This window comes from Myotis lucifugus, unplaced genomic scaffold (assembly GCF_000147115.1).
Source record: "Myotis lucifugus unplaced genomic scaffold, Myoluc2.0 scaffold_69, whole genome shotgun sequence".
Taxonomy (NCBI): domain Eukaryota; kingdom Metazoa; phylum Chordata; class Mammalia; order Chiroptera; family Vespertilionidae; genus Myotis; species Myotis lucifugus.
The window spans coordinates 605,052-628,479 of NW_005871117.1; the positions used below are offsets into that span (position 1 = coordinate 605,052).

General features: G+C 52.8%; 1 protein-coding gene across 12 annotated transcripts in view; it reads left to right on the forward strand.

Moving 5' to 3' along the window:
* The window catches only part of KCNMA1 (potassium calcium-activated channel subfamily M alpha 1), a 674,818-nt gene that overhangs the window by 186,261 nt on the left and 465,129 nt on the right, over positions 1-23,428 (forward strand). For all 12 annotated transcript variants that reach the window (XR_002829657.1, XM_023755062.1, XM_006090207.3 and 9 more), the window contains exon 2: positions 12,505-12,666. Coding sequence is in view for 11 of the 12 variants with exons in the window: in XM_023755062.1 (XP_023610830.1) it covers positions 12,505-12,666 (162 nt within the window). In the remaining variant the exon portion in view is untranslated. The remainder of the gene's footprint in view (positions 1-12,504; positions 12,667-23,428) is intronic.

Sequence of the window (23,428 nt, forward strand, 5' to 3'; positions counted from 1 at the left end):
GCTTAGCCTCTCCTGACATCCAGGGTTGGGGGGGCGGTCCCCAGGCCACAAGGAGGAGATTGATGGGTCTAAGGGTGCCAAGAAAAGGGCTGAGGCTCTGCAGTACCGGGGGCTCTCCGTTCCTCACTCCCCTCAGGGTTCTAGAAGGAGGAGAAGCAGCCATCTGAACCCGATAGAAATAGAAGTCCCCTCCCTCTTCCCGGGCTATTTGTTGAATTATTGTTATTATTTCACATTAACAGCCAGCCTTGAATTTGGCTGCTGTGTTGGAAACCTAGATACAGACTAGAGTGGGAACCAGGCACATAGGAGGCTGAGGTTTCGGAGCTCAGCCAGGCCTCCTGGGCGGGGGGTGCAGAACCCGAGCAGGGGGAGACAGGCAGCCATGTGGAGCCCTGGAGATCGGAGCCTGGGCCTCCACAGGGGGTGGCCATTGACACTGCTCCTCCTGAGGGCGTCAGTGAGCCTGGTAACCCAGCCATCCATCTGCCTCCTCACGTCTCTCTGACTTGCTAGGCATTGATTTCCTGAATGGCGGTCATTGGCAAAGGCAGTGGGACGACCTAATTTTGACAGCTCTTTTGACCTGAAGCCAAAGCCCATCTAAGTCCAGCAGATGGAAGAGGCCGACAATCGGTGAGGGCTAAAAAGTGAGGGAACAGGTCAGCACTGGAGTTGGGGCAGGGAGAGGACTTTAGTGGGCCCCTGGGATTTGATTAAGGAGATGAAGATGGGTGGGGAGCGATGGAGAGGGCATCCCAGGAACAGGAGAAGCAGGCAACAAAGGGTGGAGGTCAGGAGGACCGAGCCCCATCAGAGAACTCTGGTGGGCAAGCAGGCTGAGAGGAGGAGGGGCGGGCAGGCTGCAGGCCCGAAGGCCAGGCTGGGAGGAGTTGGGGTTCTGTGCTCTGGACGGTGGGAACTGGGGAGGATTTGTGAGATTCCAGAAAATATGAAAAGAGTGAAAACAAAGCAGAAGACAACCAACACCCAGCATTTGTTCATTCATTCTGTAACACACTGTCGGGTTCCCACTCTGTGCGAGGCACTGCTCTAGCTCTGAGGCTGTGCAGTGAGCAGATGGGCTGCCTGCCCCTGGAGCAGTGGAGCCTGGAGGAGACGAGCACAGCCCGTGTGAGGGCAGGTGGTGGGAAGCGTGCTGAGGAAATTGCAGCCACGAGGGATAGAGTGACCTGTTTTGTTTGGGGCATTGGGCTGTAGCTTAGATTGCTCACAAGTCACCTTTTTACCCCATGTTGCTTCTGCCTGTTGACTTGGAGGGCAGCATTCACCCACAAGCAATTCATCCCATCTGTCGTCTGCTGGTACATTCTCTCTCCACTTAACCCGAACGATGGTTTGGGGCCCTGGCAGCAATTGCACTGTTTCCAGGGAGGTGGTTTGGTTCTCTGCTGAGGTGGCAGGGAGGGCCTCAGGACCCACCCCTTGGAATGGCCCTGAGCCCTGATAACTGACACATTCCTTTCTCTTCTGCTCTCCTGGCCAGCACTTGCGGAGCTGCTGGAAGCCCAAGGATCCTTGTCTCTGTCCCTTAGGCTCCACCTCTCCTGACCCCGAGGCCGTCCCTGATGGATGTGACAGACATACGCTGGGGCCCATATAGAGGGGGTACGGCCACTATGAGCATGGTCTCTCTGGGCCTTCATTTCCCATCCGGTGAGTGGTTCCTTCCTAGCTTCCCCTGAGATCCTAAATTAAACTTTAAAAAACATAGAGACTATCACCGGTGGCCAGCTTTTTATTTTGACAAGCAAGGGCATGAAAAAGAAACTGTCAAATACCAGCTCTGTCATCAGCATCGTTTCATTAAAAGGGCATATTCTTACCCAACAAAGAGCGATGGCACAGTGTTAAAGGAAAGGACAGTTTTCCCCTGGAGAGGAGTGTGGGCGGCTTTCACTGGCACATACATTACGTTGTGCTGCCGCATTTATTTTCAAACTGCTTCCTGGAGCCGTGGCCCACACCTCAGGGACCACAGGACCAGAGGCCGGTCGGTGAACCATCCTCCCACCCGAACCGGATCCGCTTCCCGATTCACAGGTGGCAATGGGCTTCCCTCCTCCTCCTGCCTCTCTCCTCTTGACCCTTCCACTGTCTCTCTCTCTCTAGCAAGCCCTTTCTGGAAGTGGGAACATTTCCAAATTGTCCTGGGCTGCTTTTCAGGAGCCGGGAGAAGGTGAGAGAGAGGAAGGGCCCATCGCCTCTGACAAGATGAGCTGATCGCTCGAGGATTTAAACTCGGCATCTTTGGGTAGCATTCGGTTGTTCCTCAACCATGTTCACATCCTTGTTTTGATTCAGTTTGCCGTTTTCTCCACTAACTTGAGTCATAAAAGTTAACTTAGCCATGGCATGGACATGTCTGCCTTCTTTTATGAAAACGAGGGTGAATTTCCTGTAGTTATCCATATCATAACTAAGTTTCCTTAGTTATCCATATCTAGTCTGTCTTGACTAGAAACCAGAGTAGGCCTCCACTTGGGTGAAGTGGACAGAGATCAAGTTTGCTGTTTGGAAAATATGGATTCACAACTGGATCAGTTTGATATTAGCTGATCAGAACTGGGGAGGTCATTGTTCAAGGTCATACAAGTGCATTGCCTGGCACTTAGCTGATAATAACTGCTATTTACTGAGCCCCACCAAAGGGCTTTGCATTCCTGCATCACCATGGTTGGTTCTTACAGATGCTCGTGGAGGAAGGAAACTGAGGCTAGAAAGGAGTGACTTGCTTCCCACTCTTCTCGGGCCATCTCTCGGCCTCGTGGAGCTCTCCACAGCTGCTTGTGTTTCTGCTCTGTGTGGCCCTTGGCTCTTCCTTAACGAAGGAAGGGAATGGACCACACAAGTTCTAAGGCCTCTCACAGCTCTGACCTCGACAGATCTGGGACCCTGAGATTCATTTCATTTTTTAAAAACTTTATTTGAAGGGCCTTGCGTGCTCTCCTTGAAACAAGAATTTGTGCCAAATCACCTTTCCATGAAACATAAGACTCTTCCGACAAGGAAAGGGCCTGGGATGGAGCTCCCTGGGCCTCAGTAAAGCCACAGTGCTAACCATGGATCTTCAGAAAGCCTTCCTGCCTCAGTTGTTCATCTTCAAAATGGGGATAATGGAGCCTATTGTGCAGTATTGTGAACAGGATTAACCAAGATAACATAGGGCATTCAGAAAATTATACCCATTAGTAATCCATCTGAACTCTCGGCCCTGCCTCAGGCTTGCCTGGTGTGATTACAAGTTATTGCTCTACTGGAAAACAATTGTGCTGTTTCTCTTCCGACCGGGCCGCTGTGATGGTTTTCTTGCCTGGGCGGTTCCTGAGCTGCTCTCCCTGGGCAGGTCAGGCTGCCCTGCAGACTAGCAGCAGAGCCAGGGCATCTTTGCAGGTGAGCAGGCTGACACGGGCCCAGCCCGGTCACTCTGGCTGAGGGAGCAGCACTGAGGTCTCTGCTGGTCCCATTCTAAGTCTCTAAGGCCCTGATGTGAACTCTGGATTGTCATTTTATGTTCCCGTTTCATTAAGCTGATTGAAGGAAAAGGAAAGAATAATTTTGCAGATGTGAGGCATTTTAAAAAAATATATTTTGACTGATTTCAGAGAGGAAGAGAGAGGGAGAGATAGAAACATCCATGATGAGAGAGAATCATTGATCAGCTGCCTCCTGCACGCCCCACACTGGGGATTAAGCCTGCAACCCTGACATATGCCCCGACCGGGAATCAAACAGTGACCTCCTGGTTCATAGGTTGATGCTCAACCACTGAGCAACACCGGCTGGGCAGATGTGAGGTATTAACAGATGTATGTGTTGGTTCTGAAAGTGTGGGATTGACATTAATTTTGAGCAGCACATGTGGCTATCTGTGAGCACACCTCCCATGGATATTATGTCTAATGGGTCATTCCATTCCCAGGTTGGACCCCCCACCCCCACCCCTAGGCCATTTCTCTAACTCCCTGTCCATTCATGGCTATCCAGATTGAGATGTCTGTATGCAGAGTTATTTAGAAGCCCATAGGTTGATTGCTGTAGTGGCAGTAATAAGCAGCATTTCATAAGGAGATCTCATCTCTTCTTATACTTTTTGCCCATCCCAAGGCAGTAAGGGACAGAAGAAAAACATGGCCTTCAGTCTCAGAATAGACTGGATTTAGATTTCAGCTCTGCCACTTACAAGATGAGTGACCTTGGAGATTACCAGGTCTCTGTGGGCCTCACAGCAGTCCTACCTTTCAGACTTGTAAGACGGTGCTAAAGCACCAAGTAGTGAACGTGGCCCATCGGCACTCTGCCTTCCCCGAGCATTTTGCACCGCCAGACACGTGTTAGTGAGGGACTTACACTTCAGGCCTCAAGGTCAGGCCAGACAGAACCTTGGGGAGTGTTTGCACAGCCCCTTGAATCTGAGACAAGAAACCCGAGGCACAGGGATGGTAAGCGACTTGTTAAAGGTCAGCTGGCCTTTTCTGCTGTCACCTTTTTTCTCCCACAAAGACTGATGATGAAGGGCAGTTGTTCACACAGCTCAGGGAGCTCCCAGCAGCGAGAACCTAAGGAGGACTCTGGGTGGAGCCTGTCTCCTCTACTGCCCTGCTTGCCCCGCCCCTGGGTGTCAGAGCCACCACCTCCTCCCTCCTCTCCCTTTGCAGAACTCTCACATGAAAATCCTAGCTGGTGGTGCCCACATTATGCTTTATTTACTTGAGCCGCTTAAGGTAATCGGACTAATCCCTAATACACAGGATTTTCGGTACCTGGGAGGATCCCCTGGCTGGGCCACCCGGCCAGGATGTGCAAGGGGCTCCCAGGGGATTTCCTCTGGGCCTGTTTGGCAGCAGTGGGAGTGGCTGCAGGACCCTTCTCCAGCGTTTAGGCCCAGTGAAGACCCGGGGCAGAGGGACCAGGACAGTGGCCCGCATAGAGGCACTGGAAGCCCCAGGGGTTTGTGGGTATTGAAGTTCAGGCTTTTCTGTCTTCGGCCAGCTGTGCCACGGAATGTCATAACCATTGCCAGGAAATACAGCATCTTCTCAAAGCTGAGCTGGGCCTATGGATTTGTACTGAGTAGATTCCAAACTCCCCCCACCCCGAGAAGTGGTTTAGCACAAAACCTTCAATAGGTGGGAACTGCGCAGTGTAGAGCAGCCTCCTGCCTTCAGCCCAGAGCTCTCCACCTCCGCCACCCCTCTGACAGGAGAGCAAGGCTCTCCTGCTTGGTACTGAGCTCAGGGCAGCCGCATGCGGGGCTGCTGGGTCAGTTTTGACAGATGAGAGAGGGCAGGGAGAGGGGGATGGAATGAGGATGGGGGTTCCAGGCAGAGAGAAGAAATAACTCAGAAGCAGAATCTGTCAGTGCAGACTCGGGGAAATGGCTTTCTGACAGCGACTAGGACAAAATAAGACACAAGAAGAGGACAGGTGGAGATTTCCTGGGTCCTTTTTTCCCCAACAGCCCCCTGGAAATCGAGCACCCAGGAATGTTCGGTGGTACCAAGGCCATAAGGGGAGGGTCCAGGCATGGGCTTCCAGAGATGGAAGTGTTCCTGGTGGTCTCTTCTCTGCCCCAGAGGGGTCAGGGGAGGCGGTTCCTAGCAGACCCTCAGGGTGCTGGGCCGAGAGCGCAGGTGATACAGCTCCTGGGATGTGGGCAGCACCCAGGGGGCTGCATCCTCTCCCTGGCTGGCATCCGAGTGGGGAACCTCCGTGCTCAGCAAGAGGGCTTCACGGCCTGTCAACTCGGCCACGTTCAATTCCGTTCATTTCCAATTCGATGCTCTGCTCCAGGAAGGGTGATTTATAGTTCTAAGCTGGTTCTTGGCCGAGAAAGAAACCGTGGTTCTCTGTCCTTGATGTAACCTCCCTCTCAAGGCCCGGGGACCTTGAAGAAGGGCCTTTGTGGTACATGAGATACCCAGACTGCGTGGGGCGAATTGAGTGCTTAAGGTTTATGGTAATGAACCTTCCATGGGCACTTACAGCAGCCCGTCCTCCGCACACATTATCCCGTTTGCTCCTCCTGCTGTCCCCGGGAGGACGTCAGGACAGGTACTTGTCTCTTTTTGGTGTCAGACAGCTGGGTTTAAGCTCCGGCTGAGCCCTCCTGGGCCAGCTACTTAACCCTCAGGCAGTTGAGTGAGCTCGTACCTGCCTCACAGTTACTGAGATGTTGCTCAGAAATGACAGCCAGTGCTGTTGTCATCACTACTTATTAATAATCACTCTATTCTAGGTGTTGTGCCGGCCAAGAGTTGACTTCCTATTGGCTGCAGGTCTCCTCCTTCCCTCCCCCCTCCCTGACTTTCACTAAGATGTGTCAAGTGCTTACTCTGAGCTCATAACCTGTCAGTGTTGAGGACACAGCAGTGAACACGAGACAGTTGTTTTCTCTCATTGAGTTTACAGGCAGTAAATGGTAGTTAAAGTACGCAGCTTCCAGATGGTGGTATAAACGCTCTGAGGAGGCACAGAGCACGGATGGAGTGATCAGGGTGGGGTGGCTGTCATTTTCAATGGGGCGGACAGGGAAACACTCACTAATATGGTATCAATGCCTGAGCAAGGCGAGGGGGCAGCCACGTGGCCATCTGGGCAGGGGGAGCAGCCAGGGCCATGGACGGGTGGGGTGGCGCGTTCTGGCAGCACAGGGAGGCTGGTGTGGCTGGAGAGAGGGAGAGAGTGGGAGACTCCTGGGATGATGGCAGGAGTGGGACAGGTTGGGTTGGGAGAGTTGCACGGAGTGAAGTCTATGACGTGCTGCGATTGGGATGAGAAGGCCCAGGAGGGTGACAGCACAGTAGTAACATGATGTGATTTACATTTTTAAGAGTAGCTTTCCTCCCGGATGATCAGTGCGGAAGCAACTTTCCAGACCTGGGATGAGGAGCTAGTGTTTGAAGAACCGAGACAATTAAACCTGGGACAGACTTCCTGTCTGGGGGCAGCCTCAGTAGGGAGCAGCGAGGGGGCTCTGGAATCCTCCTGGCTGCTGGTCCCCGACCCCCCGCTGCAGTCACTCAGCAGGTGTGGTGCCCAGGGGGGGCTTGGCACCTGGCTTGGCCTCGCAGGTGTGGGTGGGAGCTTGCCCGGGGTGAGTGAGTCCAGCTGGGCAGGAGCAGGCGTGGTGGCTGCTCACAGGGAGGGTGTGGCCAGCATGGTGGTTACCTGGCAGGACTGGCAATCCCAGCATCTTGTTGGGGTGCAGGGCAGTAAACGGGCCCTGCTCTGCAAGGTGCAAGTGGGTGGGAGTCTGTTGAACCGTATGCTGTGTGAGGCCTGGTTTTGGGGTCCGGGACCCCTTTCTCCAGAGCAGCACTGCTTCCTTCACCAGGCGGTGGGCACTTCAGAAAGAGCTGGGTTCCACCTGTCCAGCTCACAAGGCTGCACCATCACTGTCCACAGAAGAGGTTTAGATAAATGGTCCAAGGACATGCAGAGAAGCTGGGCCTGGAGTGGGTATCCTTCCATCCTCAGAGCTCTTCCCGCACCCCACAACCCCGCATACTGGGTCTAATTCAGGAAGGACAGAGGTAGACAAGGCCCAGGTCTGAGGGTGGGGCTGTGGGGTCCTGGGATTACAATGGGCCGGCTCTCTGGTGCTGGGTCAGGGCCACTCCTACTGCTGGGGAAAGCTAGTCCTTCAAGGACAAGAAAGGCTGCTCCCTGCTGTGGCCCCTGCACCCAAACCTGGGGCCCGGCCAGGGACGGCCTCTGGCAGACCTAGGAATGCCAGCCTCCTGGCTGCAGGCGGGAGCTGGTTGGGAGTGATGGCTTCTCTTGGCTGGACTTGGAGGAGTCATCTCGCTGGGGAGGCAACAAGAGATAAGGGACAGAGTCAGCTTGGGGTCTACATCTTGGCTTGAGGGTTGCCTGGCTGGGTCGGGGACACTGAGCACGTGGCTTCCCCGCACTCTCTGACTCCGCCCCCCCCCCTCCCCGCGGTCTCATCTCTACAGTGAGGGAGGGTTGGCATCTGAAGGTGTTGCTGAGGTCCCTTCTCCAGCTTTAGTCTTTGACCTGGTGACTCAGAGGAAATGTCCAAACATCCAACAGAGAGGCGCTTTGTATATTGAGTACCAGTGACTGTGGTCGGTCAGGCCCTTGGCCACAGGTGACAGAGGACAGGTGAGCCATGTCAACAGGAAGTCACTAGGGCAAATGCTGCTAAAAAGAATGGGGAGAAGGCAAAAAAGTGGGCGAAACCGTGTGCCTGGGCCCAGCCCTGTGAGAGGCGGCCCATGTGGACCAGAGTGAGGGGACTGCCGGCCCCCTGCTCCCCAGTGGCCCCGGCCTCCTGCTCCGACACCTTGCCCTGCTGCCGTCCTCACTGTCCGGGCACTGAGACGAGATGCTTTCCCAGGTTGTCCCCAGGAGGCAGCTGTGGCTCGTTTTACACAGACTCTGGTGGGAGAGAGGGCACGGCTGGAGGGAGGAGTGGCCTTCAAAGCAAGACTGAGCCCCTTTCTCAGGGCGTGGCTGCAGCAGGACCCTCACATTCCGGGACATCACCCTGCCCCTCTCCCCCGTCGCTTCTTTCCTGTGCAGTGGGAAGTGGAGGTTTGAGGACCAATCCTGGGGCCCAGCAGGCCACCGATCTGTGGTCCTGCCTCCTCGTCCCCAGTGGGAGGGTGATCTAATGGAACGTGGAGTCAGAAGGCATCTCAGGGTCACTTGGTCCAGGGCTCACTCTGTGTGGGGACCGCCGTCCTGGGGTGCCACACAGCTCCTGCTGGAACCCCTCTGGAAGTCGGGGACCTTACATCCCAGGGGCCCACCACCTATTGAAGGGTCAAAGCCGTTAGAACCGACACCGTTTACCCTCCGCTCTGTAAGTGTTTATTACGGTTTCCCTCTGGGCCAGTGAAACCTGTAGTGGTGCCACTTCCACTGTATCCTCAGGGGTAACCAGTCCCATCAGTGGGCAGTGGGCACTCCGTCTCCGTCTCGGCAGCTCTAACTGCCTCGTGCCAGACACCATGGCAAGCGCTGGGCATTGCTTATCTCACGTAAACTGTGCCACCACCTTAATGGGCTGGCATGCCTGTCCCCCTCACACGGAGGGGGCTGAGGCTCGGGAGCTAACATGCCCATGGCAGTCCGCTTGTCAGTGGGGAGTGGGGGGCACCTAAGCCTAGGCAGGCTTTCTGCTTCCCCTGAGATACCTGCTCTCAGTTGCCCTGTCTGTAAAATGGGGCAAATGCCACCTCCTGTTGGATTTATTATAAGCTCCCATCAGGATCATGCATAGAAAGCACCTAATTGGTAGTTGCTGACTTGATGAGTGGTGGCCAGTCACGATTACAGTGGGCTCTGCGCCTTACCTCTCCTCCCCGCTGTGTGTGCCAGCCCCCTTCTCCAGAGCATGGGGTTACAGTCCCTGCTCCCTGTAAGGGATGCTTGGGCCAGAGGGAGGGCAGAGTGCAGAGGCCCTCTCCTCTGGGCCAGGAGCACAGCCTGGCCCGCTGGCACCAGGCTTTGTGGGGCTCCGGCCTCCTCCCTCCCTCTCATTGCCACTCCCCCAGACCTGCCTCCCACCCTGTAATTAAGCTCACAGCATCCAGTGTAAGCAAATAATAACAAGGGCATTATCTCCCTTTGGTCTGTGCTTTTCTTTGCCTATCATAAAGTAATTAGGTAATGAATGCCTGTGAAACAATAGGTGAGAAGGCTGGCCAGAGAGCATTATCTGCCATAGACGCTTGTGCTGTGAGTGATTAAGGCTGGGGAGCTGGGGAGAGAGAAGCAGCACTGTGACTGGAGAGGACTTGCTGCCCCCCAGCCCTTTTCACGCTGACTCCTTCCTCCAGCGTCGGCCTGGTGGCTGGAGGCCTACCACCACGGGTTGAGAAGCAGAGAGTTAGCCCTTCAGTCACTCCCCCTGGACAAGGTCAGAAATGTCCCTGGGAGGCACTGCTCAAGAGGAAACACAAAAACCTCTGATTTGAGGGCCTTCTCCCAGCCCAGCTCCTCCCTGTCCACCCAGACACTCTGGTTCTGGGAGAAACCGGTGGTTCTGTGCCCGGTGCAGGGAGGGGCTGGGAAAGGGCTGGGTGTTCAGATGCAGGTCTCAGTTCAGATCAGAGCGGGGATGATCAAACCATGCCAGGATGAACAGGAGCGGGGGTTCTGAAAGTGGGGTGCCCAGACCACAGACAGCATCAGGATCACCTGGGAACTTGTCAGAAATACAGGTGCGGAGGTGGGGCCCAGCATTGGGTTAACAAGTCCTCCAAGTGGTTCTGAGCCCCCTCAAGTTTGAGAGCCACTGCTGGAGTGCCTGTGGCTGGAGGAGAAGCAGGAGGCTGTGGGACTAAGTAACTGAACGTGTATTAAGTGCCCGTGGGTGCTGTTTCATCCCCGTCACGCCTGTGGGCAGGCAATATTGCCCCATCCTGCAGGGCAGGTCCCACAGGGGCGGGGGAGCTGAATCTGCACCCTCGGTTACTAAGGCTGCCCCTGAATCTAGGGCTTCCTCCTCCAGGACACCCATCCGTGCAGAGTCTGCACGTGGCTGACACTTGGGGTCCTACCAGGCCACTGAGACTGGCCCTAGGTGGCTCGGGCATTGGGCTCCACAGATGTCAGCAGGTGGCCCCCAAATATACCACATCTGCTTCTGGCCCCCTCTTGGACTGTTGTAGCTCCGTGGGGCCCAGCTCACTTGGAAATAAAACATGAGCACCTGTGTTGCTGGTGCTGCTTCTCTCTTCCCAGCTCCCCAGCCAGGGTGGGGAGAGCAGGCCTTGGAGCAGCTTCCTGCCTGCCTGCCTGCCTGCCTGCCTGCAGGTCCCCAGGAGGATGACTCATCAGTGCCTCCCAGCTCTCCTCTCCTCACTCAGCCCCACCCTTGCTCACTGCAGACAAAGACTTTTACCTCTGCCTTTGGTCTCCCCTCACCCCCATTCACAGTGGCTTCCAGGGGCAGTTTGCATTCTAGTCCTTTAAATGATGAACATAATTTTGTTGGCATCTTTCGACATATCTGTATCTACAAAAATAATGTCAGTGGGTATTGGAGTAAGGGGCTCAGCTCAGTTACATTTTAAATAAATAATGGATACATTTTAGTATAAGTATGTCCATGCAATATTTGGGGGCATACTTATGCTGAAAACTTATTTGTTGTTTATCTGAAGTTCAAATTTCTTTGGGTGTCTTGTATTTTGTTTGGCAACCCTAAACCCAGGTTCCATAGTCAGTGAGGGGCTGATACTCATAACCCCTCCCTCCCTCCCTCCCTCGCGCGGAGGGGGGGGGGGGGGGGGGGGGGGGGGGGGGGGTCTTTCTTTCTTTCTTTCTTTCTTTCTTTCTTTCTTTCTTTCTTTCTTCCTTCCTTCCTTCCTTCCTTCCTTCCTTCCTTCCTTCCTTCCTTCCTTCCTTCCTTCCTTCCTTCCTTCCTTCCTTTCTTTCTTTCTTTCTTTCTTTCTTTCTTTCTTTCTTTCTCTTAGCCAACTGTTTTCCAGGCACTCATTTAGGCACTCATGATACAGCAGTTGGGGGAGGCAGACAGTAAATGAAGTAAGTAAGTGAATTATAGAGTGTATTAGAGGTTTTAATGCTGTGGAGAAAAATAAAGCAGAACGGCTGTGCTGTAGGAAGCCAGACTTGTAATTTTAAAAGGGTAGCCAGAGAAGACCTCATTGAAAAGGTGATATTTAAGCAAAGACTTGAGGGAGCAAGTTGTGACCCTTTGTGGGAGAAGAGTATTTGTGGGGAGAGAGGACACATTGCATGCAAAAGAGTCCAATTTAGGGCCCAGGGTGGGGCTCAGTTATCTGAGGATGTCAGCCTTATGTCCTCAAGCACATTGAGGACATGAAGGGGAATTGATTATCTCCTGTAAGTGAAAAGGTCAGGGGTGGATTTCAGGCACAGCTGGATCCAGGTGTTCAAATGATGACATCAGTATTTTATCACTTTTCTGTGCTGCCTTCATTCTCAGGGAAGGATTACCTTTCCTACTTTTCCCAGCAAAAGTCCTGGGCTTGCGTTGTATTGGGTTGGCGTGGATCCTGTGCCATCCGTGGCCCAGTCACTGTTGCTGGGGGGATGGAATGATATGATTGAGCAGTCCCAGTTCCTGGAGCCAGTATGGGTCTCTCAGCCCCTTTTGAACAGCACAGATGGAGGTGAGGACATGGGGATTTCCTTAAGGAAAAGATTGGGCCCTAACGTGAGAAGGGCACGGAGGTTGGGCAGGTGGAGAGAGACCCCAGTCAAGACGCCTGCCCAGTCTCCTGAGCTATGTGGCTTTTTTTCTTTAAAACAGAAAGAGAATAATGTCATTCTTTCACAAATATACTTTAAGAATAAATAAAAGATTAAAAAATGATTTAAAAACCTGATTAAAACCACAACCCATCCTTCCTCCCTACCCCTGAACCTCTAAGCCAGTCCCTACCTGAACCCAGGACCCTTTGATCTTTTGAGGTCTCTGTTTTTTAAAAATGTCTCAACCCTTGTTCTCTCTGTTGCCAGGAGGCCCAGAAGATTAACAATGGCTCCAGCCAGGCTGATGGCACTCTCAAGCCAGTGGACGAGAAAGAGGAGGTGGTGGCAGCCGAGGTCGGCTGGATGACCTCCGTGAAGGACTGGGCGGGGGTGATGATCTCCGCCCAGACACTGACCGGCCGAGTCCTGGTGAGTCCCCAACTCCCTCCTCCCCGAGGAGGCCTGCTGCCTGGTCCATGATCCCTTTGTTGAGAGGGATGTGATGCTTCCTGGGGTCGTCGCCAGGCCCCTGGCTGTTGGGAGGTGGGGTGAACAGCGAGTGCTTATTTCTGGGCCTGGGGGAGAGGCTGGGTTCATGCACATCTAAGCCCGTGGTTTGCAGAGTGGGCCATCTTCTGGGGGCACAGAGGGCCTGTTGTGGAGGGATTCAGGGCATTCTGAGAGTGTGTGTGTGTGTGTGTGTGTGTGTGCGCGCGCGCACACATGTGTTTGCTGGTCTTCTGGGGACGTGATTATTGTCCTCCGACTGCTAAGAGTTTCCTGCCCTCCTGCCGCGTGTGATCTGGGTCCTGCCCATGGGGGAGATCCTCGCTCACGCTGGTGAAACTCCCTGGCAGCCACCTGAGGGTCATTGCTCCTGTGACCGTTTCCTGACGAGACCGTTTCCTGCCCCGTCTGCAGCCAGGGCCCATCCTGCCCCTCTCCGTGCATGTCCTGCTTTCTCTCTGATCGGCATGTATGGAACTTGGCTTCACCCATTGGCCTCATGACCTCTGGTTCTTGGCAAGGATCATAGTAGTGACCTGTAGTGACCGACCAGCCCAGTTTGCCTGGGAATGGGGGTACCTTGGACATGGGTCTTTCGGTGCAAAGGCGGGAAAAGTCCCAGACAAACAAACACAAATTGGTCCCTGGCCAGGCCATGCTCCAGACATACGTGGGCCCTTCCCTAGGGGAGCCCTGCCCATGGGCTTTCTTGGGTCTGCTCTGGGTCAGGAGTTTCCCTGAGAAGGATTGCATTCCAATAATTTCTTCTTATAATTCTGGGAGCTGTTTTATATGAGCTGCCCTTCCTGGCCCTGAGACTGGGGCTTGGTCACAAGTCACTTGACTCCTAGACAGAGTGAGTGGGGATGTCCTGATGGCCGCGTGGATCGGAGATCAGGTAGGGATGCTGGAAAGTGGACGTTATCTCCCTTGACATTTCATGGCAAAAACTCGGCGAGGAGGTGACTGCAGATGGAGGGGGCTGGTGAACATTTCACCCGTCGAATCTACCTCATGTTTGGGAAAAATACTTGCAGACAGCTTGAGGGAAGGAGTAAGCACCGAATGCCATGCCTGAGTGACAAAGGTGGTGGCCAAGCAGCCTTCGGGGGCATGGGGCTCTGCTATCTGGGGACCCCTCATGAGCTGAGCCTTCTAAGGCTCTGGGTATGAAAAGGTGGCTGATGTCATTTGGTAGCAAGACAAAAAGGAGAGAGATTTAAAGCTGGGATTTTGGAGGAAAGAGGAGAGAGAAACGAGCCAGGCAGTTGCTGCATGCAGGAAGATAGAGAGGGCACGGTCCAGGAAAAACTGGCCGCACTGGGTGTCTAATGAGGTCCTGAAGGTGGCATGGCTGTGGGCTGTGCTGTGTAACCACCGCCCTGTCTCCCTCCTACCCCTCCCCAAGTTTCCAGTTGTCTCCATTGCTCTCTCGTGCTTGTGTGTGAGTGGATTCTACGGGTGAAACGTAAAGACGTTGAATTCTGGGTCTGGGCATGGATGTGGGGGTGAAACGGAGGCAGTGCCTTCTATGTGTCTGGTGCTGATGGTGCATGAGGAGCAGCAGCCAGTTCGGTCACACAGATGTGCAGCACCCACGGCTCCCAGGGGCCAATGCAGACAGTTCTGAGGATCTTCATCAGCATCAGCCAGGAGTTACGGAGCATCGACTCTGGGTGTTCTTTTCAGCCCCATGGAGAGCAAGGACCGATTCGGCTCCCGTTGCCCCATGGATGGAAATTACTGAAGGGATGTCTAGAGGAGAAATGCTAGGAGGGTTTCAGGAGTGTGTGTTGGGGTGAGGAGCCCGGTATGGAGAATTGGGAGGATCAAGAAGGCCGTCATAGGAGGGAAACCTTTGAGCTGAAACTTCTACTTCAAGATGCACCGAGAACACACTTGTGATAGAAAAATAAAAATGTACCTGAGTGCCGAAACCGGTTTGGCTCAGTGGATAGAGCGTCGGCCTGCGGACTGAAAGGTCCCAGGTTCGATTCTGGTCAAGGGCATGTACCTGGGTTGCGGGCACATCCCCAGTAGGAGATGTGCAGGAGGCAGCTGGTCGATGTTTCTCTCTCATCGATGTTTCTAACTCTCTATCTCTCTCTCCCTTCCTCTCTGTAAAAAATCAATAAAATATATTAAAAAAAAATGTACCTGAGCTTGAAACCAAGAAGGGGCCACTTAGTGGGCCGGAAGCTGAGAATCCCGGATAAAACAGAGAGCATTTGAGCTGAGCTTTCAAATGTGAGTTAGGATCTCGAACATCAGAGCAGAGAGGAGGAGCGCAGGAGCAGGGAAGGGGGCTGTGTTGGTGGAAGGAGGCCGGGTGGGCTGGGGACACAAAGGCCCCCGAAGGGAAGTGAGCCTGGGAGGTGGGCTGGAGACGGCTTGACCACACTTCAAATGCCAAGCGGAAGAATTTGGACAGACTTTTGTAGGAAAGGAGATTTTGAGGGAAGGGTATCATGGTTGGTGGTTGTGCAGAGAGAGCTAGCGGACAAATGGAGACTGAATTGAGGAGGCAGGAGCTCAGAGGTGAGGGGTCAGTTGGGATAGTGAGCTCCCAGCACTGTGACTGGACTCAGCAGACGGACCTGGAGAGGCAAGGCCCGAACTGACACAAACGTGTGGAGGCAGGAAGGTGGGTGTGGGTGACATTGTAGAAGGGGAATCACAAGCCAGGTGCACCCAGCATCCACCTGGATACTACCGCTGAGGGTCACAGGAGTGACTTGTGAGCTGGGCATGTGCTAGACCCTGTACGTTATGATCAGATTGAAGGGTAGGGACCTCGTCCTATTTTTTTGTGTCTCCCGTTTTGTGGTGTTGTACGGGTTCATTACAAAGAAGCAAGCAAGCAAGCCAGGCTTAACAGTGAATTTACTTCCATTTTATAGCTGAGAAAAGCAAGGCACAGGAAAGGCAACGCCCTGCCGAGGGCACGCAGCCTCCCGACCAGTGCGCACCGGCCTCGGACTCCTGTGCGGTGCCCTTTCTGTGTCGTTACTTCCGAGTTGAAGATAATGCCTCTTCTTCTCTAAGCCACCGCCAGCTGTCGCTTTGGCTGTGACATTTTGACTTTCCTGTCTCTGAGCCAATTAGGTCCTAAGGCTACTTGGCCGGATTCTGTTCACATTTGCGTGGCCATGCACAGTCTGCCCGGGCCTCCTTGTCCAGGAAGCCAGCTGCTCTCTGAAGGTCTCCTCTGAGACAATCCTGTCCGGGCTGCTCTGGCGCCCTGAGACCGAGCAGGTCCCCCGCACAGAGAGCGGCACCTCAGTCCGGAGGAGGCCTGCCCTCTGGGAGAAGCATGTCCTTGCTCTGAGCGAGGAGATTCACACGGAAGTCTCAGTGCACAGAGAAAGCAGCGCTGCCCGTTCAGAACCCAAGCTGTGTTTGTCTTGAGCTGTCTGCTTGTTATCCTTCCAACAACAGGACTAAAGCAAGACCAGACACCGGCTGTTCAGCTTCCCTTTTCAATTTAAAAAAAAGATACGTTTTGCCGAAATCAGTGTTCGTGATAGTGTGGTTCAGGGTTGGTAAGTTTTTCTGTAAAAGGGCCAGATAGTGAGTACTTTAGGCTTGGCACACTGTAGGGCTTCTGACACAACTACTCAACTCTGCCTTTGCGTTTTGAAAGCAGCCGCCAATAATACTTGGGCAGGACTGTGATCCAATTCAGGCTTATTTACAAAATCAGGTGGTGGGCCAGAGTTATTTCATGGACCATAGTTTGCTGACTTTTGGTCTAGTTCATCTCCTTATTTTATAAATAAAGAAATTGAGCCTGACCAGCGTGGCTCAATGGTTGAGCATTGACTTATGAACCAGGAGGTCCCGATTCAATTCTCGATCAGGCCACATGCCTGGATTATAGCCTCAATCCCCAGTGGGAGGCGTGCAGGAGGCCGCCAATCAATGATTCTCTCTCTTCATTGATGTTTCTATCTCTCTCTCCCTCTCCCCTCCTCTCTGAAATCAATAAAAATATATTTAAAAAATAAAATAAAGTAACATTTTATTATTTTTAAAAAAAGACATTGAAAGTGAGAAATTGAAAGAAATTCCTTAGGAAGGAATTTTCTATGATAAGATAGCACAAGAGTGATAGTACCAGAGAGACCATTTATGATGGGGAATGCTATAGACACACAGATACACACACTCACACCATCTACGTTAGTACATTGCTTCTGAATATTCATATTAATTTCCACGCTGATCTCAGAGTGACTGTCTCCCTAGGGCCTAGGGAATGGCGTGTGGCCAAGCATGACTTCACCTCGAAGTGTAAGCAGTGTCTACTCTGCCTGGGCTGCCCCTCGGCCCCGCTCCTTCCTGATTCGGTGTTCTGTCTTTCTCTTCCAAGACGGGTCTTGCTAATACCTGAGCAAAGATAGAGACTTTAGAATTGTTCTTTTGGTTATTTTCCTCACATTCCCATAGAACTATACTGCATTTGAATACTTCTCCAGGATGCATCCACATAATCCGAGAACTGAAAACATATGCTACTTCCTTTACCTTGTGCAGGATGACTAGCTGAAGTAAGGAGGAAGAAAAATGCCAGTCTTTCCCTTTATCTTCCTAAATATGCCACATGTGTGGCATTAACGTTTCACGTTAACGTTATTTACGTAGCCTGGCTATTCTATCTCATCTCCCAGGGCCCCAAAGAAAATATGTATCAAATACACCTTTCAAATAGAAATAATCCTGCTGGTTTCATAGAGTTAACCAGAGGCGCTCACTGCCCATGAAATGGGAGCGTTGGGCAAAGTGGAGGTGCGCATGGGCGTACGCTTAATCGAATATGTGACATCCATCGCCATCGTTTCTCCCTTTGGGTGGCTTATGGTGCCGGTGACGTTTCTCATCCGCACCCCCTGCTTTTCTGCTTCATGGTGCCTGGAGGCCAGTTCACACACAGCTCACGTTCCCATCTTCCTCTCTCTTCCTCTCATCTAGGCTTCACTCCTTTTTTTTTTTTTTTTTTACATTTCAGACAAATCTGCATGACTTTTTAATATCACCTACAAAGCCCTATGTGGCAGAAAGACTAGCGGCCTCACAGGCGTGTGTTTCTACTATGAATGCCCCATAGTGGCGCCCCATAATGAACAGGTAGATCCCGCTCTCCGCACAGTTGGGAGTAAATTGAGATTTTGCTTGAGTGTTGTTGTTTTTTTAACTCCCCTAAGTAAGACTTCTTTTAAAGGAAACAGAGAGTTATTCTCTTTCAGTACTTAATAATATCTTCATTTTATCCTGTGCATAAATAGAGTTTATATTTTGGGTATGAATCAAGTAAGACAAAGAAGGGATGCTTTCTTTATAAAATTATGAAACATGAGATTTTGTCTCCATCTGATGAAAGAGGCCCCACATTTGTTACTTGTGACCCGGCATCACTGGGTGAGAGAACACGAGTTGGAGAAGTCCCTGAATCCAGCAGGCACCCACGATAGGTAGTGAGCTGCCTGTCCCCGGAGAGGGTCAGAGAGAGGCAGGGTGCCCTTGGGTGGCACTGTTGGTCAGACTTCCTCCTATTGCTCTAATTAGGTTCTACAGAAACTGGATCTAGGACAGTGATGGCGAACCTATGACACGCGTGTCAGAGTGACACGCGAACTCATTTTTTTGGTTGATTTTTCTTTGTTAAATGGCATTTAAATATATAAAATAAATATCAAAAATATAAATCTTTGCTTTACTATGGTTGCAAATATCAAAAAATTTCTATATGTGACACGGCACCAGAGTTAAGTTAGGGTTTTTCAGAATGCTGACACGCCGAGCTCAAAAGGTTCGCCATCACTGCTCTAGGAGATGTTCCAGGATAGGAGTGGTTCCCTGGAAGCCGGACAGACTATTTCTCATCGCCTGTTGGAGATTGCCAGTGTGTATCAGCAAGTAAGTCTCGAAGGAGTCCTACAGTGAAGAAGCAGAAATGCTGCCTTTCCCCGGCATTTCCCAGGCCTGTTTCGCCATGGACCTCTTTCCCCATGAAATACCCGTGGGCATCACGAAGAACTCACTTGGGGGAGCATTGAACTAGGGATCGCCAGCTGTGGCCCGGGGCCCGGGGCTGGCTGACTGCCTCTTTTGTACGGCCCACAGCTAAGGATGGGTTTTCCATTTTAAAATGGCTTTTAAAAGAATCAGAAGAAGAATATTTTGTGACATGTGAAAATTATTTGAAATTCAATTCAGATTTCAGCGCTCATAAACCGAGTTTTATTGGGAGGCGGCCATGCTCACTCACATATTTCTGTAGCTGCCTTTGCAAGGCACTGCAACAGCAGAATTGAGTAGCATCCACAGAGTCTGAAATATCCACCAGCCGGAAATAGGTGCTGTCTGGCCCTGTACAGAAGTTTGCCAACCCCCGAACTAAGTCAGCAAGTTCTGCTCTGTGACTGTCACTGTCCCTCTCTGAGTGGTCGGTGGGCCTGCTCCACAGTTCCTCATGGCACAAGGAAAGGCTAAGTAAGATGTACCATCTGCCCCCTTTTCATAGAGACCTCCATAAGCTCAACTAAATGATGCGGAGAGATGGGGAGACAGAGGCCAGAGCCAGGGAGGGGGCCCCCGGGTTCCACAGCAGGTTCTCAGCTGGCTCAGCATAGATTTCCCCTCCCATGGTTAGTGGAATGTGTGTGGAAATTCTGTAGCAGGCCTCTCCCTGTCTCCCCCTCTGCTGCCTGCATCCCCCGGTTTCGGTGCACCCCAGGCCCCACCTGGCAGCCCAGCGTCTAGTCCCTACCATGGCGAGCGCCCACTGCAGGCCTGCAGGCGGGGCGTCAGCTGCTCTGGCTGCTGGTCTGCGCTGGCCTGCAGGTCACGTGCTGTGTGCCGGCCTCTCCAGAGCCTTCTGTAAAGAGCAGCTGTTAACTTACTAGCTGGTGCGCTGGCTTCTCTGACCTCCCCTGCAAAAATGAAGGACAGTTTCAATAATCAGTCCTTGACTGCTCTGGGGAAAGGAAGAGCCGCTTGTTGCCTCCCTTCTCTGGGGTTTCAGGGGGGCGAGGGGAGGGATTGTCCTTCCACCTCACCCCCGTGTCTGTTCGCCCACTTATATCCATGCATCCATCTATCCAGTCCACAGACTTTTGTTGCTGTTCCCCAGCACACAGATTGAATGTAGCGCCCAGTCAAGCAGCCCGGGCCAGCCTTCCCTAGCCAGGCGCCTTGCTCTGACCCCTCTGGTTCAGCTTCTCTGTTGGGGCTGGGAGTTAGGAGTCCCGCCCCTTTGCTGACCCAGATCCAGCCCCGTTGGAGCTGGGCTCCTGCTCTCTTTTGATCTGTGTCTCTTTCTCATTTGGTTGGGACCACGGGGAGGTCCGGTCAAGCACTTAGCACCCCAAGTCTCCAGCTCCTGCCTTGCCTCTCTCTCTGGGACATGTGTCCTTGGGATGCCATGGCCTTGGGGTGTGGAGGGCTGCTATGGGTGGGGCAATAGGGCGGTTTGAACCCAGCTTCTGCAGTCGCCCCAGCTCCACCACTCTCTAGGGCAGTGGTTCCCAACCTTCCTAATGCCGCCACCCTTTAATACAGTCCCTCATGTTGTGGTGACCCCCAACCATAAAATTATTTTCGTTGCTACTTCATAACTGTAATGTTGCTACTGTTATGAAATCGTAATGTAAATATCTGATATGCAGGATGTATTTTCATTGTTACAAATTGAACATAATTAAAGCATAGTGATTAATCACAAAAACAATATGTAATTCTATATGTGTTTTCCGATGGTCTTAGGTGACCCCTGTGAAAGGGTCGTTCGACCCCCAAAGGGGTTGCGACCCACAGGTTGAGAACCACTGCTCTAGGGCTTTTACCCTGGGCTGGTTGCTGCATATTTTGGTGCCTCAGTTTCCTTGTCTGTTCAATGAGCGCAATAACAGTCCCGGTCTCTTAGTGTTGTTTTGAGGATTTGCTGCATCAGTGGATGTAAAATGTCAAGAATAGTGCCGCTTTCATGGTTAGTGCTGAATAAGCATTAGTTATGACTATTTTTGTTATAGTTGTGTGGGCCCAGTCACCATGTGTCATGGAGGAAATGGGCTGGTCCGAGGACGCAGGGGTGAGTGGAGCACACATCCTTTCCTGCTACAGAGATGGAACCGCCCCCCAGCCCTCGCCAGACTCAGGCGTCCCCTCACATGGCCAGCTGGCTCTGGCATGGCCGCTGGACAGGGGTCTGAGTATCCCAGGCCCTGCTTTGGGTCTAGCCAGCTGTTGATCTTTGGTCCATGCACACAATTCAGCCCCTGTCGCTTCTGCAGCTGGCTCATGGCAGCCTGACTCACCATTGTCAAGTCGGCCAGGAAATTCTCACTTGGTATAGCCTTCCCCAGCTGGCAGGGGGCCAGCGGGCGGGCGGGAGTCTCCCTGGGAGCTGTGCATGGTAGGCGGTGTGTCACAGGAAACGCCTTGGCAGGATGACAGATGAGTCTGCGGAAAGAGGGTCAAGTGCGCTCACTGTGGTCCCCGTGTCCTGTCCTCCCTGGGTGTGGGGCGAGGCGGACAAACACAGGGCTGGTGTCAGAAGGCTTGTCATAAGACTATGTGGGGAGGTGTCTTCAGCATTCGTTTTGGCGGGCAGCAACCTCAGACCCAGCTGATGGATGCCGGGAAGTGTGTTACGTCCCCACAAGATAAGGACACAGATCCTACTGCCCGAGCGAGGCATCTCTGAGCCGTTCATCATCCCTGCAAACGTTTCTGAGGTACCTGCTTGGTGTCAGATGCTATTCAAGGCATTGGACACATGTTGGTCCTTCCAGCGAAATCTGCACAGTGAAATCATCTAGAGAGTTGACAGCAAAAATGTTAGGCTTGTATTTTGCTACAGTGCTCTTGGGTGGCAGGATATTTGAAGTGGCCTGTCCCTCAGTCCTTGGATGGTGCTGGGAGTCGACTCTTCCAGTCCTGATCTCATCTTCTGGACACGGGTCTGTGCTAATGTGTTTATATGACTAAGGTTAAACCCCTCCCTCCGACCCTCCATCCCTCCCTCCCTCCCTTCCCAAGCAGTAAAAGCTGGCGCCCCCTGGAGGCTCTGTAGGAATTGGAGCCTGCCATCTTAGGCTTTCCCCCCACAGCCTTCAGAGGGTGCAATGCTTAGCCCCTATTTGCCAGGACATAGCCTAGTGGATTGAGGCTCTCCTCAGGGCCTGCATTTCAGCCGCGAGGAAGTTTGTTTAGCAGGGAGACTCAAAAATAGCCGTGACGATGATGACAAAGTCGCCAGCCATTGTCGGCACCAGAGCACGTGCTCGGAAAGTCACGCTTGGGACCACACGCAAGCTGAGCTTCCCAGTTTAGTTCAGTGGGCTATGTTTAGGAGCAGGCAGGCTGCCTCATGCCTGCAGCCCGCAACAGCCCGTCTGGAGCACTGGGAGCCCCATTTGTAGGGTCTCAGGCCAGAAAGAGGCTTTTTTCCCTCCCCCCCTCTCTCCCTTCCTCCCTCCCTCCCTTCCTCCCTCCCTCCCTCCCTTCCTCCTCCTCCTCCTCCTCCTCCTCCTCTTCCTCCTCCTCCTCCTCCTCCTCCTCCTCCTCCTCCTCCTCCTCCTCCTCCTCCTTCTTCTTCTTCTTCTTCTTCTTCTTCTTCTTCTTCAGAAAAACGACTACTTCAGGGGAGTGGCAACAACAGAAATCCACCCTTTGCCCTGAAAATTTTATTGCAAAAAATGTTCTCTAGTGTTTGCGTGGTGAGGAAACTAGGACAGGGCAGTTGCTGCTCTGCCTCTCTTAAGGAATTAGGGCACTCGGAGGCTCAATTAGAGGCGCCCAGCCTCTTAAGCACCAGGCCATCTTTTTGTCCATCCAGTTAATTTTAGTGCAGACAGTTGGCCTGGCGCTGACATGGAAGGTGTGGCAGTGCTGGGAAGCCAGTTGACAAGCCCGCGGGGACACACATCTTTCTCTAGGGCATCGCAGGTTCCCCTTACGCCGTGCGGGCCTGCTCCCTGGGCCAGCTGACCTCTGGGCCTTCCTTGCTTATTGAAGGTGGGTTAATCCAGAAAGTTAACGGGCAGGGTGTGCTGGCTCCTTGCACCTGGGAAGGACCCAGGACCCAGTGGATTAGTCTGGATGGTTTAATGCTTTCACCTTCCTAGAATGTTCCCAGGCTGCTTTAGCAGAGATGCCGAATTCTGACCTTTCCCTCGTTTCTCTTTCTGGTCTCTTTTTCTTTTCGTTTCTTTCTGTGGCTGTTGGTGAAGCGACTTTCCTAAGGGAAACGGGGAACAGCTCATTGAAAAGGAGAGAGGAAAAAAAGACCCTGTTTGCACAGCGCCCGTCCTCAAACTCAAGCTTTGCTTACACTAAAAATAGCTTGAAACGGAGGCCGAATCACAAAAAGGCAGAGTTTCACAGGCAGAGGCTGCTGGCCCCCTGGCTGCCAAGGAGCCTTTAGCCTCGGTGCCAACTGGCGCAGGAAGGTGTGGGGTTAGGAGTCCCGGCGGGAGGGGTCCAGACCACTCTCTCTGACCTGCTGGGTCTCTCTGGAGTTCATTACATCAGCGGGGCACTCACAGAGCTGGTGCCTGGGCTGACGCCCCAGGGGTGAAAAATCACTTCCTGCAAAGGAAAGCTGCTGTTTTCAGGAGCTGCTCAATCCCAGGGGCACCTGCGTGGGCTCCCAGGGCAGCTGCCAGGGGGCTGTTGCCTCCCT